The sequence below is a fragment of the Lacerta agilis genome, chromosome 16, assembly GCF_009819535.1.
Source record: "Lacerta agilis isolate rLacAgi1 chromosome 16, rLacAgi1.pri, whole genome shotgun sequence".
Taxonomy (NCBI): Eukaryota; Metazoa; Chordata; class Lepidosauria; order Squamata; family Lacertidae; genus Lacerta; species Lacerta agilis.
This window is the reverse complement of record NC_046327.1, coordinates 36318425-36336780: the sequence shown is the minus strand read 5'-3', so window position 1 is coordinate 36336780 and position 18356 is coordinate 36318425. Positions and strand designations below refer to the sequence as shown.

At 48.9% G+C, this 18356-nt stretch overlaps 1 protein-coding gene across 2 annotated transcripts in view; it reads right to left on the bottom strand.

Moving 5' to 3' along the window:
- The window catches only part of LOC117061252 (semaphorin-3F-like), a 30566-nt gene that overhangs the window by 6713 nt on the left and 5497 nt on the right, over positions 1-18356 (bottom strand). For both annotated transcript variants that reach the window (XM_033173967.1, XM_033173968.1), the window contains exons 2-15: positions 14401-14561; positions 14018-14080; positions 13281-13400; positions 11920-12013; positions 10780-10899; positions 10019-10158; positions 6042-6156; positions 5118-5187; positions 4867-5011; positions 4370-4592; positions 3765-3853; positions 3627-3668; positions 3205-3362; positions 1732-1799 (exon numbers count right to left, since the gene is read on the bottom strand). In XM_033173967.1, coding sequence (XP_033029858.1) covers positions 1732-1799; positions 3205-3362; positions 3627-3668; positions 3765-3853; positions 4370-4592; positions 4867-5011; positions 5118-5187; positions 6042-6156; positions 10019-10158; positions 10780-10899; positions 11920-12013; positions 13281-13400; positions 14018-14080; positions 14401-14561 — 1608 coding nt within the window. The remainder of the gene's footprint in view (positions 1-1731; positions 1800-3204; positions 3363-3626; positions 3669-3764; positions 3854-4369; positions 4593-4866; positions 5012-5117; positions 5188-6041; positions 6157-10018; positions 10159-10779; positions 10900-11919; positions 12014-13280; positions 13401-14017; positions 14081-14400; positions 14562-18356) is intronic.

Below are 18356 nucleotides of genomic sequence, written 5' to 3'. Positions count from 1 at the left end.
CAGGAGCATCTTACTGGGATGCCAAACTTAGGCGGACCTTCGTTCTGAAGCAGCAGAGCTCTTCTTACACTTCTGTAAGATTTCCATGGCCTCAAGGGCAAGCTCTGCCATCGCTGCAAGAGGAGTCAATTGACATTGCTGATTCAAAGGCAGGTTCGTTAACAAAGAAATTGAGCATATTATTCAAAATAAACAATTAAAAAACAAGACTCTAAAAGGTTCTCCCATCTTTCACCTTTGTCACCAAAAGGATGAAACAGAAACACAGGTTTGGAGCACCTTGTAACTTTATTAGAGTGCAGGACTCTCTTTCAGAACCAGCATACACAACCCATCACAGGTGGCATTTCTTCTGGTAACTTGCAGCAGTTCTTGTGGGGCAACCCATCTTGCAAGAATTACTCTTCCATTACAGGAGAATCATACATAGGGCAGTAATGTTTATGTCTCACAAGGGTGGGGAATCTTTTTCATTCCCCCATGGCCAACCTTCTGGAGGCTTCGTGGTGGTTGGCATTGACAGAGGCCAAAGTGGGTGGAGATGCCTACTTTGGCCAACTGGCTACATTCCAGCCAGCCAAAAGACGAGATTTCTACCTCCACCTAACCTCTCTCCATACTTTATCTGAGCTAGCAAGAGTTCTCACGCTCCAAGGACACATTCCCACCAAGCAAAAGCACAAAAATGAGTATCAAAAGTGACCTGGGAAGACTCCTGAAGGCCAGAGAGAGATATCAGGAGGGCTTCGTACCAACTTACACAAATGCTTCCCATGTGTGGAGATCACATTGCTTGCCCATACCACCTTTCCCTGCACAACCCCAGTGCTAGCTCTTAGCATTATCCCACTCCCCATTTCTAACCCACTAGAAGGTCATTGTGCTCCCCTTTTGAAGATCCTGGCACCCGTCTCCCCTGCACTAGTAAATCCTCAAATGGTCAATTCCGTTCATTTCCCACCCCCACCAATCTCTAATCTAGATTGTCCTCTGACACTTAATGCAGAGAAGAAATACCTTCAAATTTATCTTCTAAATCCTCATTATGTTTAACACAGCATACGCAATCCTCCCCTTCTAATTTGGAATTACATTACTTTTAGAGGAAAAGGAAGCTGCCTTTTACCAGGTCAGAATATTTATCCACCCAGCTCAGTATAGTACTCTGACTGGCCACAGCTCTCCAGGGTCTCAGCCAAGAGTCTTGCCCATCACTTGCTAAACCAACCCTTTTTAAAAAAACTGTAAATGCCAGGGATTGATTCTGACACCTGTATTCATCCTATGTGCTATGGCCTCTTCATTCAGCAACAGAGCTTGCTTTTATAAAGCCAGGAGTCGCTGCAGTAGCCAAACCACACAGAGTTTTCTCTCAAACTTCCTTGCAGAAGCAGTGAATTTGTTTTTCTTTCACAAGTGCTGAGCAGGCATGTCCTGGTCTGAGCAGCTGAGATAACCCTTCCTCCTGTGGCAATTAGGAACAGAGCTTGCCTCTGCCTTTTGATCCCCAGAGGAGCCGGACTTCCCATTCCAGGCAGCCCTCTTGAGACTTGCCAAATTTTGTCAACATTTGTGTTAAGGGAAATGGCACATTTGTTGGCAAGCACTTCTTCACACAGCACGCAGTTGGACTATGGACTATGGATCTCCATCAGCTTGGATGGCTTTAAAAAAAAATGGATTAGACAAATTCTTGGACAAGAAGGCTGGGATGGTGCTGCGAAGACTTACCTTTGGCATTAAAGCCCCGGCACTGCCGCAAAGGGTCGCCATGTTTGATGTCCTGACGGCGGCTCCTCCTAAATGAGAGGGAAGAGGTCAAACTCATTCCCTTTTCCATCCCAGGAGCCTTCTTTGAGTCTTTCTTTTGAGCAGCTAAGGGAAACTGTTAGTAAACACCGACCAACCATAATCATGATGATAAAGGTAAAGGTAAAGGTACCCCCGAACCGTTAGGTTCAGTTGCGGACGACTCTGGGGTTGTGGCGCTCATCTTGCTTTACTGGCCAAGGGAGCCGGCGTACAGCTTCTGGATCATGTGGCCAACATGACTAAGCCGCTTCTGGATAACCAGAGCAGTGCACAGAAACACCATTTGCCTTCCGACTGGAGTGGTACCTATTTACCTACTTGCACTTGACGTGCTTTTGAACTGCTAGGTTGGCAGGAGCTGGGACCAAACAATGGGAACTCACCCCATTGCAGGGATTTGAACCACCGACCTTCTGATCAGCAAGCCCTAGGCTCAGTGGTTTAGACCACAGCGCCACCAGCTTGATACTTGGTGCTTATTATTTTTCTTCTTTGAACAGCCAGGGGTGGAGCATCTGTGGCACTCAAGATGCTGTTACACTACAACTCCCATCATCCCTGACCATTGGCCATGCTGTCTGGGGCTGATGGGAGTTGGAGTCCAACAGCATCTGGAGGGCCACAGATGCCCCAACCCTGATTTAGCTGACTCATCCTGCCTCCCTTCAGTTTATTGCTTCAAGACTGCTTATATTTGAACAAAATTGTTTTCAGTCAAGTTTCCACACGCAGACCCTTCTCTTAGAACAAGCTGCCTTGCTCTCTGCCCTTTGTCCACACTGGAGGGACACACCAGAGGCAAATAGGGCAAGGCGGGGAGGGGAGGGGAGGAAATCTCAGTATTGGTGGCAGCAGGGGAAGCCGCCTCGGAGCACCCACCACCCAGACCAATCTGAGAGTGGAGGAGAGAACTGCCAGGCCAGGGATGCTCCTGCCACAGCCACACATTACTTTTGCTCAGGCATCAGGCCTGATGGCAGTAAATAGCCCTCATAGAAGTGGGCTTGGAGGAACTGACTCTTTCTCTTTCCCTTGCCAGTGGTGTCTTTGGGTGCCTCTGCCAGAGCAAAGAGCAAGCCCTACCCCTGGAATGAAATTCGCTCCCACAAGACGTAGTGATGGTCACCACCAACACAGATGGCTTTAAATGAGGATTAGACAAATCCATGGAGTGGCTGCTAGCCTTGATGTGCTACCCCCACTGGCAGAGGATGCATGTTTCTGAATTGCTGGGGGCTCCCCACGGGCACCTGATTGGCCATTGTGAGAACAGAACGCTCAACTCGATGGGCCACTGGCCTGATCCAACCTCCAGGCTCTCCATACATTCACGCTTCCCTCCCTCCTTCCCACGGCATTTGCCTTCCCAGCTTGGCACTCTCAGGCTGTTACCTTTTGGCTGTGTGGCTGTAGCGTGTGCAGCGCTGCCCATCCCAAGCGCAATAGGGGTCCCTGGCCAGGCAGCAATCGGCACAAGCTTCACCGTATTCGCGGCACCGATGGAGGCTCAGCTGGGAGACCCCCACGTCTGAGGAGGCGTACAGCTGTTGCTGCAGAGCAGAGAGGAGAGAGCGGCGGCTGAATGGGAACCTGGATTTCACCTCTTGTTGCCAGGCCACCCACTTGCCTCCTACAAGATGAAGCCAAGGGTCCTTCAGCCTCCGCGTAACAGCAGCGGAATCCTAACCTCCCTTCTCAGAGTTGGAGGACTAATCCCACAAGGTCCTTCAGATACCTGCACCCCTGTCAGAGCAGCAACCCAGAGTGCTCATCTCCTACTTTGCTCTTCAGCCACAGGTACCTCAACCACCTACCCGTTTAGAGGATATCCACAGGGTCTTCACAGGTGCTGGAGCCTGTAGGGCAAAAAGGGGAGAGGCCACAAGTTGAGAAGGGCAGAGACAGGCAGCAGTGTTAGGGCAGCAACGACAGGGAGCCACGTGTTCACTCACCCTGAACACTTCCACCTCCTCCAGGGTCAGCTCTTCCAAGATGCCCTGTTCTTTCGGCAGCACAATCACCTTCTGCACTGTGCCCTGGTCTGGAGGAAGAAGACCCAGACATCTTCCTTCAGAAGCTATGGAGGACATTTTACTCCAGTGCTTCAAAGAGCTGAACTGGTTGCTTGTGGACGGTATTTAGGGTCAACTTCAAAGGTGTTGGCGTTTACCTTCAAAACCCTACACTAGGGATGAGGAACCTGTGTAGCTTTTTAGATGCTGTGGGACTTCAACTCCCCTTAGCCCCAAGCAGCACGGTCAGGAATGATGGGAGTTGTAGTCTGAGAACATCTGGAGAGTCACAGTTTTCCCATTCAGCCAGGGGAAATTAAGAAAAAGAAAAGTCACTCAGGTCACAGCTGGGAATTCAGTGGTATTCAATATGCACTTGTGGCACCTATTAGCACCTTTAACAAGATCAGGTCAAGAGGTGAGTTTTCTAGGTGACTTCCACCACAGCTTGTCTGATGGGGGCAGTGGTGGCAGCTGATGAGTGACAGTGTCAGAAAGCACCCCTAGCTAAGCACTCTCCAGAAACTCTAGCACCCATTACTTACCTGTCCCAAGAAAGAGAACCTCGTAGCGCCCGTCCACTGCATCCACTAGGTCCACGGCCAAGGTGGTGAAGCTGTAAGGCACATTGGTCCTCACCAGCAGGGGGCGGCGCTGCAGCGGGTAAACAGCATTGTACATCAGAGGGTGGGCACGCACAAACGTCACCAGCTCATCCGAAAATTCGCGTGTGGAGCGAAGTCCTGGGGTGAAGGTTCCTCCTGGGCACTGAGAAAGAGAGCCAGGTAGTAGAGTCAGAGTCTTGGCCAGGGTGGGGGGAACTGTAGGGTTCCAGCTTTCCCCACCCTACCCTGCTAATCTTCTTTGTACCCATAATGCAAAGGAAACACACAATTAAGTGTAAAGCAGGAGAGGGGGTAAATATAAGGAAGAAATTGCAAGGAGCTTAGAGGAAATGGAAGGAGAAAAGGGAGGCAGACAATGAAATACAGGCGCTGAGGGGACTAAGACATTAGGGGAGGGAGAGGCCTTGGTGACTCACAGCTCCAGGGTGAGGGTAGGGCACCCGCCCCGTGTAAGGGCCCCACTGGTAGTTGTGTCCCTCCTTGTGGGCAAAGGGCCCATTGAAGACTGTGCGAATGTCAGCCATGGAGTAAACGCAGACCGCAGAGCCACGGAACACGGACCTGGGGGACAGGAGAAGGGAGACAGGGTGTGAGGCCCAAGGCCTGCTGAGCAGGCTAAGCCCCAACACTGAAGCCCAGCTGTCCCCACCACGAGGCGTTCACTCACCCCAATGAGGAGAACACCCCATAGACCAGAGGGTGCTTCTCATCCTGAGTCGGCAGCAGGAAAACATCACCTGGAAGAGGGAAACAAAGAGGCAGAGCTTCTTGAGGGAGGTGGGTAGGTTGAGCGTGCAAGATTGCCAGTCCCATCTAGCCTATGGCCAACCCCCTGCATCAGGCATGGCAGCTTGAATAGAAGTTGGTGCCTATACCTTGCATGCATCTCCCAGTTACATCTGTGCTGTGGCTTAGAGGGACATACTGAAACAAATGGCAGCGAACAAATGGCATGGCAAGGGGTTGGATTAGATGATTCCCAGATCCCTTCCAACTGTACAATTCTATGATTCTATGAACACACATGGAAATCCAAGGGTTCCTTCCAAAGGGTCATAGGAATGGATCAAGTCCAGAGAAATAGGTCGCTTACATCGGAGATGGGATTGATGGGAGTTGGGAATCCCCAGGATCCCCATCCTTGGCTACACAGTGAATTTAGGGAGATCTACAAATGGCCAAATGAAGAAAAGCCTTGTTCATCCCAGTGACCACTGGAACACACAGGGCTGGGATCTTCTACCTTGACCTGGAATGCTAAGAATAACAAGCATCTCGGCAGATGTCTTTTGGAATGGCCTCAAGAACGCCTTGAAGTTGGCAGGGCCAAGATATTTCAATGGCCACTCTCGGCTTACACCTGGGTTTAAGTCATTCCAGCTACCGTAATTTCTCCAGAGCTTAGGGTGCAATTCTGTCTCCTGTGCCGCAACCCTCTTACAGTCACCTGCACACACAGAGACACTCACTAAGCCTCAGGTTTCTGCACCAAGGGTGGAACCTGAAATCCGTATGACCTTAACCTCCCCCTGCCAACATAATTCATTTTTGCCCAACCACAACAAAATCCCTCTCCAAAACAGCAGCTCACGGAGCTCATCAAAGAAAGTCTCCACGCCGTCCTCTCCAATCACCGAGCAGACAAGCCGAGCTTTAAGGAAAGTCGTCCACTTGTTCACCAAAGAGCGCTGCCCACCATCATCATTCTGAAAAGGGAAATGTACAAGGGTCTGTCAGCTAACCCCTACAGTGGCCAAAGCGAATCACATGCTTGGTCTCTGAGTGCACAGCTTTTCTTGCAGAAATAGACAGCATGTAGAGCCCAGTCTGGATCAGGATATGGGGGGGGGGGCTTTAGTTCTCCCCTGCCACCAGTATGCTCCCAATCTGGAAAAGAGGATGATGTACTTGCATTGGGTCAGGGGGAAGCTCTCATTCCTCCCTGAAGAACACATAGATTCAGCAGCCACCTCTGGGCTGGAAGATGAGGAAAGCCATTGTTTGTACTGGGACCTCTTGCCTTAACACCAACATGCAAGCAAGAAGCAGAAAGCTTTAAACAAAAATTAGAACATGGTGGGCATGGAATAGGAAAGGGTAGGAAAGTTTTATCATAGAGGAGCAGAGAAAGCCAGAGACCCTAGGATTAGGAGACCTAAGAGCAGCAGGAGCCTCTTAGTTGATTCAAAATAGAAAATTCTTTCCAGTAGCACCTTAGAGACCAACTGAGTTTGTTCTTGGTATGAGCTTTCGTGTGCATGCACACTTCTTCAGATATTGCATGCACACGAAAGCTCATACCAAGAACAAACTCAGTTGGTCATAAGGTGCTACTGGAAAGAATTTTCTATTTTGTTTCGACTATGGCAGACCAACATGGCTACCCACCTGTAACTGTTAGTTGATTCAATTATGGTGTGGATCAAAATTCTCTAACCCAGGGATGGGCAGGCTTCAGGCTTGAAATATTTAACTGCATCTTTTTTTTACACCAAAACACCAAGGTGCACCGATCAGAGCAGTGTGCAAAATAGTGGCTGGTGGGTGGGGACACAGAAATAAGGAACAGGGTACCCTCTGATCACATGAGAAACCTTTGCTGATCCACTGCAAATCAGCCAGAGATCTATCAACAGAGCTTGATCTTTCTGTCTACCCCAGCTCTAACTCCTTTTCAGCAATAGCACTGTTACCCATAGAGAGGACAGTTGGGTCAGCACTAATTCCCAGGAGAGAGCTCTTCCCAATCAACTTTAATTGTGCCGCCTGAATTTGCTGGTATCTGATTGAATCCCACCGTCTGGAAGTGGCACCGTTTCAAGATCTACACAGTTAAGGATTCAGGAACTATAGTGGACCTTGGAAAGTGAAGGACTCTCCTTCCTTGGAGTTTTTTAAACAGAGGTTGGATGGCCATCTGTCAGGGATTCTTTAGTTGTGATTCCTGCATTGCAGGAGGTTGGACTAGAGTAGACAATTCTATGGTTGCTGTAACTATATGGGCCCACCACCCACTCACAGCACTCTCTGGAAAGACTTACGAGGTTACAAAAAGACAGCACATGAGTCTGGCCCACTTTCCTTTGAACCATACATTGTTTATTGTTTGTACATGTTTGCTTATGAAATGAAAAATAAGGAATAAAAGTTAAAACAATAAAAATGAACTGGTCAAAGGGACAACAGTAAGTAAAGGGGATGCCAGGAAAACGGGACTTATGTTCACATGTGGTGGGGCTGTAGATATGTACACTTTTTCTGGCAAAGGGTGCTTAAGGAGATAACAGAAATCACTGGGTTAAAGCTGACCGAAACTCCAAAGGTAACATTATTTTCAATTTACGATGGGGTGGAAGGTTCGCAGGCTATGAAGGACTTGCTCACAAATTTATTGACAGCTGCACAAGTCATTATAGCTAGGAAGTGGAAGGGGCAAGGTGAATATAAAATGGAAGAATGGTATGAAGAGGTGTGGGGTATAGCTATTAATGATAAATTAATGTGCTATTAAGATAAGATGGGGAATATGCAAGAGAAATGATTTTGAGGAGATATGGAAGGTGTTTGTAGAATTTGTACTGTTAAAATGGAAAGGGGTCAAACCATCGCAAGAGGTGTTGAAATTTCGGGAGGTTGGATAGTTACAACGGAATGGTCTTGTGGGTGGGGTGCACATTTTTATTCCTTATTTATTATTATTACTTCGTCAAAATAAAAAATAATTATTATTTTTTAAAAAACAGGATTTGGGGTAATTTGTTCAGGCATCCTTTATTATGTGCTGCTGGGTAAATCATTAGGCTAAGTAAGACAGGTTTCCCCCACGCTGGGTAGGGTTTTATACTTAATGAGAGTATTTTAATATTTGTTGGAAGCCGCCCAGAGTGGCTTGGGGGACCTAGCCAGATGGGCGGGGTAATAATAATAATAATAATAATAATAATAATAATAATAATAATAATAATAATAATAATAATAATAATAATAATAATAATAATAATAGTTGTTGTTGTTGTTGTTGTTGTTGTTGTTGTTGTTATTTCAGACCCGAACAACATTTTGAACTCTCATGAATATCCCATAACTCAGAATGTAGTAGCTCTTCCCTAATCACATGACAGGGTTTCAATGGCCATGTGTTCAGTTGTCAGGGAAATTTAAAATATTAATCACACACAATCCACCAGCAAGTTCCCTCCACAAGCCACAATGAAAGGATGAGGGAATCTGGGCTCTTTTCCAAGCTCCCATGAATTTCAATAGGGCTTTTGCAAGAAAACATTTGAGTTGGTTGCGGTCACAACCTGTGCACAACGAAGACCAGAATCACTGTGCATATACCTACGCCTTCCACAGTGCCGCAACTGGCACAGGACCAGCGTGCTTGTTTGTGTGTCTGCATCTCTGTATGCTTGTGGGAACTCAGAGAGATAGGCACAGAGTAATGTGGAAGTGGGGAGTGGTCCTGCTCAGGGTTCCAGCCCGCCAATAGTGCTCTCTTCCACAACACACCACCCCCCAACAACAACAGACACCGAGTGTTCATTGGGCTTTTCTGTGTTGGTTTCTTCACTGACACACAAACACATGTCCGGCCAAAGATAGCTTGCGCTTCTGTAAACTCTTGAGGTTCTCCCAAGTGTGCTGACACCTCCCTTTTATTCCTCAGTTGCCTAATTTGGTGCTATAATCCTGCTGACACTCACTAGCAGAGTTCACTAGCTGAAAGGGAGTGATAATAGCCCAAAGAAGATCCCTGCTGGAACAGACCAATGACAGTTCTAGTCCATTATCCTTTTCCTTGGGGAGTTTACAAACAAGGCATCAGACAGCTCCTGCTAGATTTCCCCATACTGCCATACTGCCTCTGAATTCCTATAGCACAGTACAGCATTGTCTGGTTATTAAATCCAAAACACACTGTATGGTAGTCAACTAATTCATCCTGTTAGTGTGTGGATTACCACTAGCACAATATTCAGAAAATTCCTGAAGGCAGCCCTGTTTAGGGAAGTTTTTAAACTGTGATATTTTAAATGTATTTTAATGTTTGGTGGAAGCCACCCAGAGTGGCTGGGGAGACCCAGCCAGATGGGCGGGGTACAAATAATAAATTATTATTATTATTATTATTATTATTATTATTATTATTATTATTATTAGACTCCCTCCCCATCTCCTCCCCCCTGCATGTGCCCCAAAATTTGCTCCAGAGGGTTGGAGGAACCCTAGAACAAATTTAGGTGGTATGCAAAGGTAGCATGGGGGGGGGGGGAAGTCCCATTGAGCAAGCAGTAATCCTTAGGCTAGTGGGACCTTGATTTCGCTACACTGAAGGCAGCCCAGAATTTGGAACCCTTTTCTAGGATCTCCAGGTGCAATTTTAGCTCTGCAGCACATGGCAGGAGGAGGGGCACAGCCATCGCCACCAGCAAAACACACGCTCACACCCCCCTCAGGCGGCAGCCCCCAGCCTGCTCCATCCTTCTCAGCCTGCTTCCCCATGCCTCAAGCCAAAACTCAACCGTGTGGGTGGGTGTCTCCCCCCCCACTCCAAGCGTCGCTCACCAGGCAAACCCGTCCCACCCGAGCGAGCACAGCAGGCCCCACGGCACCCTCAAGCGCTTTCTCACGGAAAAAGAAGTAGAGCTTGTCATCGTTGTGGTCGGAGCTGTCGGGGATGACGCGGGCGTGGAGGAAGACGGGGTCTGGTGGGGAGGGGGAAAGGTGCCGTTACCTTGGTCCGCCACTAGGCAGCACAAGCAAACACTTAGCTCAGTGGCTGCCAGCCTTTGGGGGGCAAGCGTGCCACAACAAGTCAAGTACAAAATCTAGGAAATTTTCTACACTTTAGTCTGTACTGTAACACATACACGGCTCCTTCCCTATTGTTACGCATTGGGGTAATGCTCATCTTTTTCGTGGGGTGGGTTGAGTTGGATCTGTCCTTTTGCACGATGAGCATTCAGATTCATAGTCTGTTCTTTGTGCACTCAGTTTTTTAAAAAAATTAATGCCACAAATGACTTTAACTCACTTTTGTGAAAAAGTGGCAAATGAACACAAATAATAATGAGGATGAGAACGGGCGTAAGTCTGCTGAGCTGAGCAGCAGGCGGCAGCCTAACAGAGGAGAAGCAGGCAGGGCTGCAGGTTTCGCCTCTATGGCACTGCCAAGTGCAAGGCTCTCCAGGTGTGCCGCAACACACACCCTGCTACCTGTGCCACTCACAGCACAGGAGGTGAGCCATACTTCTCTCCATTATCTACAGTCTGCTATCCCAGCATTCATCCCCACCTGCTTCTGGCTACCTCCATCAGCCTCATACCATAGAGCCAGCGGGAATCATGTTGCTCGGTGCGCACAGCCGGTCGAGGCCCCATCGTACGGAACACGGCAGCATCAGTGCCCATGAAATCCACATGAACTCCAGCATACAGTGTGTTATCTGGGGAGAGGAGAACAGTGGAAGAGGCACATGAGAGCATTAGTTGAATAGACACACAGACACATGTAGACATATAGCCAATGCAAACCTGAAGGAAAGGGAACTGGGTACAAGAGTGTAGACCTTTGGTCTATCTGCTCCAGTATTGTCTGCCTTAACTGAGAAACAGCAATCCAGAACATTAGGCATGGGTCTCCTAACCCTGTTTTTGAATCTCCTTTCAATTGTGGTTAAACATGGGACCTTATACTTCCAAAGTATGTGCTCTGAAACTAAGTTATGGCCCCTCAGTGGGGAAATATCTTTTTGGCCTGCAACATCCTCAGCAGCTTCTTGTTCCCTGCCAATCAGCTGTTTAGCGCTAACTGGCTGCAGGGCCGTCTTAAAGGGATCAGCCGCCGTGGCGCGATGATCCCTCGGCGCCCCCAGCGTGCCGCCTCCCTCCCGCGCCGGCCGCCCCTCGGGAGGGGGGGTGGGCGAGCGGGGGGTGAGGGGCGTGGCGCTGGAGCGGCGCGGATCTTTGCACGCCCTTCCCAGCGCTCCAGCTGGGGCTCCGGAGGACGGGCGGCTTGCAGCTCGCCCGCCGGTGCGCGAGCGCCCGCCCGCCCACCCATGGGGGCGGGGGCGGGTTGGGGCGGGGGCGCCCGGTATGCCGGTGGGCTTGCGGGGGCGTCCCTGGGGGGCCCGGTGCCCGGCGCCACCCAGCCCCTATGACAAGACGGCCCTGACTGGCTGCTTAGCTAATGCAGCATGTCTAGTAAATGCAAGAGAAATACAAGTCATCCAACAATGGTGGCTGTAAACACACAATGACATGGTCTCTGGCTCAGTTGGGCAACCTGTGACCATTTATATGCTGACAAGCAAGATGGGTCACACTTATCTAGAGCTCTCTTGTAAGAAAAACAAGAGTTAAAAGACAAATACATGTATATGCACAACACTACTGGTACTTTATAGAGATATCTGGTAGCATGGTTGCATGCAGGGACACATGCAAACTCACTCAAAGTCACTTACTGACAAGCACAGCCATGCTGTGCTGCCGGGGGTCATATGGGCACTTGCCCTTCCCTGGCTCCAGTGAACGAGGCACCATGCGGAAAAGGTACTCCTTTGAAGGGACAAAAGGGGAGAAGAGAGCATGAATATGAGCATGGAAAACTACCTTGAACACCTAACCTAAAGCTCAGCTCATTTCCAAAACTGTGGAGGGACAGAATCCCGCTCTTGACCTGCTCTCCTTTTCAGAAGTACCCTCTCTCTTCAGAAGCTCACATAGGTAACTGCCTTAAACTAAGGCTACGTACTCACTAAAGCACATTTGTAGAACATTCTTTCCCTCAAAGAATTCTGAGCACTGTAGTTTACCCCTCACAGAGTTACAACGCCCAACAATCCTGAGCAAACTATACAGGTGAAACTCAAAAAATTAGAATATCGTTGAAAGGTCCATTTCTTTCAGTAATTCAACTTAAAAGGTGAAACTAATAGATGGGATAGACTCGTGACACGCAAAGCGAGATATGCCAAGCCTTTCTTTGTTATAATTGTGATGGTTATGGCGTACAGCTGATGAGAACCCCAAATTAACAATTTCAACTTTGGGGTTTTCATCAGCTGGACGACATAATCATAATTTACAACAAGCAAAGGCTGGACATATCTCGCTTTGCATGTCATGAGTCTATCTCATATATTAAACTCCAGTAGCTAACGAAAACAATTGCTTACATAAATGGACTTTTCCACGATATTCTAATTTTTCGAGTTTCACCTGTAGAACCCAGAATGTTTTTTAATAGTACAGGATGTATAGGACTATTGGTCCATCTAACTTGGAAGGCTTTAAAAGAGAATCAAGACAAATTCATGGCGGAGATGGCCATCAATGGCTCTTGGCCATGACAGCTATGTTCTGTCTCCACAGTTGGAGGCATCAATGTTTCTCAACTCCAGTGGCAGGAAACTATGGGAGGGGATGGTGCTCTTGTGTTCGAATCCCGCTTGCAGGTTTCCCACAAGCATCTGGTTGGCCACTGGGAGAACAGGAAGGCGGACTAGATGGGACATTGGCCTGATCCAGCAGGCTCTTCTCATGTTCGAACTCACTATGGTCAACAACAGGGAACCTGTGGGTCTCTAGATGTTGTTGGCTGCCAACACCCATCAGTCTCAGCCTCCCAGCAATATCTGTGGTGCCATAGGTTGCCCACACCTGAGTTACATTGACTGGCAGTGGCACTCCAGGGTTTCCGACTGGGATCCTTCCCAACTCTACCTGGAGATGCCAGGGATTGACTTTGGGAATACAAATCATGTCTCTACCACTGAGCAGTGGCTCTCCTCCCAGCAGGAAGCAATCCAGGTTCTCTGCTTACTTCAGAGCGCCAGCCACGGTTGACAAGGGCACAGACTGGGTGGTAGGCCCCTGTTCCACACACATACAGGTGAGTGCGGTTCAATGGCTGCATAAGCCGGATGTAGTTGAAACATTCGCCCTGGAGGGTAAAGAGGAAACAGGGCATGAGCTGGCAGATATCCTCCTGGCAGCCAGAAGTTGGCTCAACCCCCCATTTTCTCACCCTGTCCCCTCCCCAAAAAATAAAGAGGGAGGGGAGCTGACTTCTGGTGAGGGGCATTGCTGAGAGATTAATCTTTCAGATTGAGTAGTGTTGTTAGAAACACAACAGCTTAGAAACAAGCTATGCAGGATCAATGGATAGCAAAAATGATGTCATGGAGGTAACAGCTTTGTTTTGCTTTGTTGTTGTTTTTTGGTAATATTGTTCTCAGAGGTGCACAAGAAAAACCAGGAGTATTGCCTGAAGGGGTATTGCCTGAAGGCACATCATCTTGTTGAAGGTAAGCAAGTCTGGGCCTGGGAACCACATGCCTGCCACCTCAGGTTCCACAATGGAAGAAAAGCGGGATATGAATGTAAGAAACTAAAATAAGGAGTCAGATGGATTCAGGGACAGCCTGGAGCCATAGGCACATTGACAAATGGTCTTTCCATGGGGATTTGGGGGCATTTAGACCAAAAAACCCACTAGCGGTTGTGAGGTGATACCCAGGCTGATAATAAGATAGCGGTACAGCAGCAACTACGACTCACCCTCTGCCCCTTTCCTGCCAGGCGACACTCATTCTGGTGGCTGGGAAGTGCTGGCCAATGAATCTGTGCAGAGAGAGATGAACAGGAAGAGGATTGGAGGATTGAGAGACTGGAGGTATTTCTCCCTCCATGCCAGGCCTTCACGCACTTGCAGTTAGCTGCCTTCTGAAGCTTGGCCAAGAATCCAGTGTGCCCATCTCCCTGGCTGCCTCTGCTCCAGCCTATCCCATGTTCTTCTTCACCTCCTCCCCCACCAACCAAACCCAGCCTTTTCTGGACGCATCCAGCGGACCACAGCCCAACCCCAGAAATGCTGGGCAATGTGGCCCCTTTCGTTCTGACCCAGCGCGGCTCTCCTTGAGGCCCTCTGCAGCAGGGCTTACAATGAGCGGCTCCTTGTTGATATTGTGAAGATCCAAGGCCACCAGGAAGTCTCGTGCCCCCAGGTAGAGTCGCTCCTGGTCTTGGTCCATCAGCAGGATCCGATAATCGCTTGTGTTGAAGGAAAAGCTGAAGGGGCGGGCAGTGCGTGTCTCCAGCAGTTCTGGGGAGAGACATCCTTGAAGTCAAGGGTCAGTCCCACAAGCCAGCCCACTCCGTCAGTCCACTGGCCTCCAAAAGGAGGTTAAGTCTCTAGTGTCCTCACCCCCCTTCTTTCTTGCTGCCTTCCCCATAGAATGGGCGGCAGCAGGAGCAAGCTAATCTATGTGATCCCTGGTCTGGGCTCAGGCCGAGCTGAGCTGAGCTCAGGGGGTATTTTGGTCCCATGAAGTGGCTAAGGCGGAGCCGACGTGGGTGGTGGGGGGAGGGCGCTCAGCGGCTGGTACAGCAAAGAGCCTAAATCCCCCAGCAATCCCCCTGGCCACATTCCAGAGGCGAAGATCAGAGAGTGGCCTGGTGAGCTTCCCACCTGCGGTGACCTTGGGGATGTGGCCAGAGGACAATCAGCCTCTGCCCAGCTACTTTCTGCAGCCAAGTCTGGGCAAGAATTCAGAGACCAGGGACAGAAATTGGCCTAATCCCTGTGGACAAGTGGACAGAAGAGCAGATTTCCGGGGAGCTCAGAGAGGGAGACAGGTGGGGAGCGGGGAGGGAAAAGAGCCTGAGTGGGATGAGGAATTGAGATCTAATTAAAATGAAAGGAACAAAAGTAAGTGCAGGAGCAGGACTCCACGGTCCTCAGCCAGCGGGCCCTCTCCTCTGTTCCTTCTGCTCCGATTCAGCCGACCGACTGAGTCTGAACGCCTGGAGACAGAACCCAGGGAACCTGGTGGAATTCCCCAAGCATTAACACATGGCAGGTGGGAGACTATCATTCCCCACCCTGCAATAAATGTCAGGCAGCCCCATGGCAGGATGCCCAGGGCAGGGTGTGTCACGCATACCCAGATCTGATGTATACAATGACCATTATATAACACTGGTGGTACATACACCAGCAGTGCTGGGGACCCCTTTCAGGGATATACACAAAACCAAGCAATACTGGATTATTTCTTAGGCGTTATAAGCAACAACTTGAGAGGGCATGGGAGAGTTTTTCAGCCATAAAGGAGGTGGTTGTGGTGGTAAACCTGTGAGCCTCTGGATGTTGTTGGACTCCCAGCATCCTTTGCCATTGGCCATTCTGGCTGGAGCTGATGGGAGTTGGAGGCCAACAGTATCTGGAGGGCCACACACTCCCCACCTGTGCCATATGAAAACAGGATGTTATATAATTACCACTGGAAAACTGTCAGTTATGATAATTAATTATTAGGTGTTAGGTGAAGGTACAACTTCCCTGATTTTCTCCTCTGACAGGAGGGGGAGAAATACCACAAGGTGCTCTTGCCATACCAGCAGCAGTTTGGGAGGCCGTCTATATGGGTCCCCAGAGACTTTGGAGAAAGAATGTGTTTATGACGTTTACACTGGATAAATCTGGAATCTCTCTGGAAATAACACGCTGTTGTTGTTTTTCTGTCTGGGGAAATTCATGTGGTGATTCTGTTGCTGGGTAAACAAAGGCATAGTTGCTAAGGAACACAAATCTGCAAGGAAAAGGACCTTTTAGGGCTCTGAAAGCCCCTCACGTCTTCTCTCCTGGGTTGGGCCCACCAGTGGCAATGGATGGTGCTTTAGATGTGTCTCCACCACAGCAATACAAGGAATACTTCGAAAGCTGCCCCGAATTTGCACAGCCAGGGTGGAGGGAGACTTCTACCAGCCAAGAACCAAACAAATAAAAAACAGGCATCATTTCCTGTATTCGCACAACAGGCGTTTGGGCAAAGTGTGTCCTCCATCAAAGAGGGCACGTGTTGCGGTGCGACCTGGCCACCTGACCCGGTGTTGTGGGTGGGTAATCCTGGATCAGCCACAACCCGATAGGTGGGTCCCGTGTTGCTGGGGTACAATCTGACCAATGGGGTGCTGAGAAAGAGCAGCAATGCGGGACCTATATAAGCCCATGCGAGGCTACTGAGCTTCCTCTTTGGGGCTATCACATCGGAACACCCGGCCACCTCTCCCTATATTTAGGGCTTGCGCTTGACCTTGCTATGCCATCGTGTGTTGTCTGTCATTGGGACAGGGGCACAGCAGGAATTTTCCCCACTTGGCTGATTGGCTGGTGCCATTTGGGTTTCGCCTGCCGCGTAGCAAATAGTCACAACTTGTAAGTTGTGGATAGGCTCTGGTTCAGGTGATAGGCGTGGCACGTGATGTGGCCACGCCTATGCAAATGTAGGCTATTCCGGTAAAGGAATCCAGGGACTCACTGGTTTGGCGTTCCCCGAAAGGGGTTCGGCCCGTGCCCGAGTCCAGGGGACATCAGGTCGGCTGTTGGGTGCTCCTTCCATCAGCTGTCCCTGGTGTTCATCCTTGGCTGTCCTTAGAACGTGGCTCTGGGACAGTGCTGTCTGCAAGGGTGCAGGGAGATAGTCGAACCAAAACCTATGCAACCACTCACTTGATTGTAATCAGTAAAGTTGTGACCTAAATTCTGCCAAAAACCAAACCAAATATCTGTCTCCTGTGTGAATTTAATTTGGGGAAAGGTAAAAGGTCTAAACACACAACTTTGTCAGGAGCGTGCAGGAAGACTCCCTGAAATGCATATCCAGACCAGAGATGTGCCACTAATAAGAGACTTGCTGGATCAGACCATCTAGGCCAGCATTCTGTGGTCACAGTGGCCACCCAGATGTCTCTGAGAAGCCCACACTCCAAATATGAGTGCAATAGTGCTCTCTCCTGCTGTTGTCCTGCAAAGACTGGAGCGCAGAGGCCTGCACATAGCTGCTATCATGATGAGTAGTCATTGCTAGGCTTATCTGCCATGAATGTGTCTAATCTCCTTTTCAAAGCCGTCTAAATTGGTGGCTGTCACCACATCCTGTGGAAGCAAATCTCATAGTTTGAGTATGTGCTGTGGGAAGAAGTACTTCCTTTTGTCCATTTCCACACAGAGAAGGTATTAAAAACTGTCACCAGACATTTATTAGAACCAGGTGGAGTACCCTCTTGCAAGGAACCATGTTTGGGGTTAGTGTTTGGAGGAAATCGGTTGGAGCATGAAATGTTAAGTGGGAGGGAGTTATGGATTGACAGTTGGGATGGTGATCAAATTTTGTCAGTCGACAGTGGAGGGGTGAGAGGATGAAGGGTAGAGGGGATTAGCTGAGTGGGAATGGGTTTAGGAGATTACTGGTTCTAATTGCATTCATCCCAGACTTCAGCTGACTGAATTTATTTTTATTGTTCCTCAAATAAAGCACTTGGTTGTTAGCCCTGGATAACTGTCGGTGGAAAACATGTTTAAATGGTTTGAACACCCACCCGAATACACCTATTCACTATGTGACCGTGGGGTTGTCGTGGATAGCTCAATTAAGACATTGTGAAAACAGCGTAGAACAGTTGCCACTGCTGCCCCACCCCCCAAATTCCATGCTAGGAACCATTAGGAAAGGAATTTGAAAGAAAATTGTCAATATCATTATGCCATTATACAAATCTTTGGTGCAACAATACTTAAAATACTGTGTGCAGTTCTGGTGGTCTCACCTCAAAAAAGAATATGGTGGAACTAGGAGAGGTTCAGAAAAGGGCCACCAAACTGATCAGGGAGATGCAGGAAGCCCCTGTGAGGAACGGTGGCAACAAAAGGGGCTTTTGAGTTTAGAAGAAAGCCAAGAAAGAGAATACATGGCAGAGGTGTATAAAATTTAGCATGGCATGGAGAAAGTGAACAGAGAAAAGTTTCTCTCTCACACATAACACTAGAACTTGGGGAAACCCAATGAAGCTGAACGTTCAAAGATTCAGGGTGGGCAAAAAGGAAGTTCTTCACACA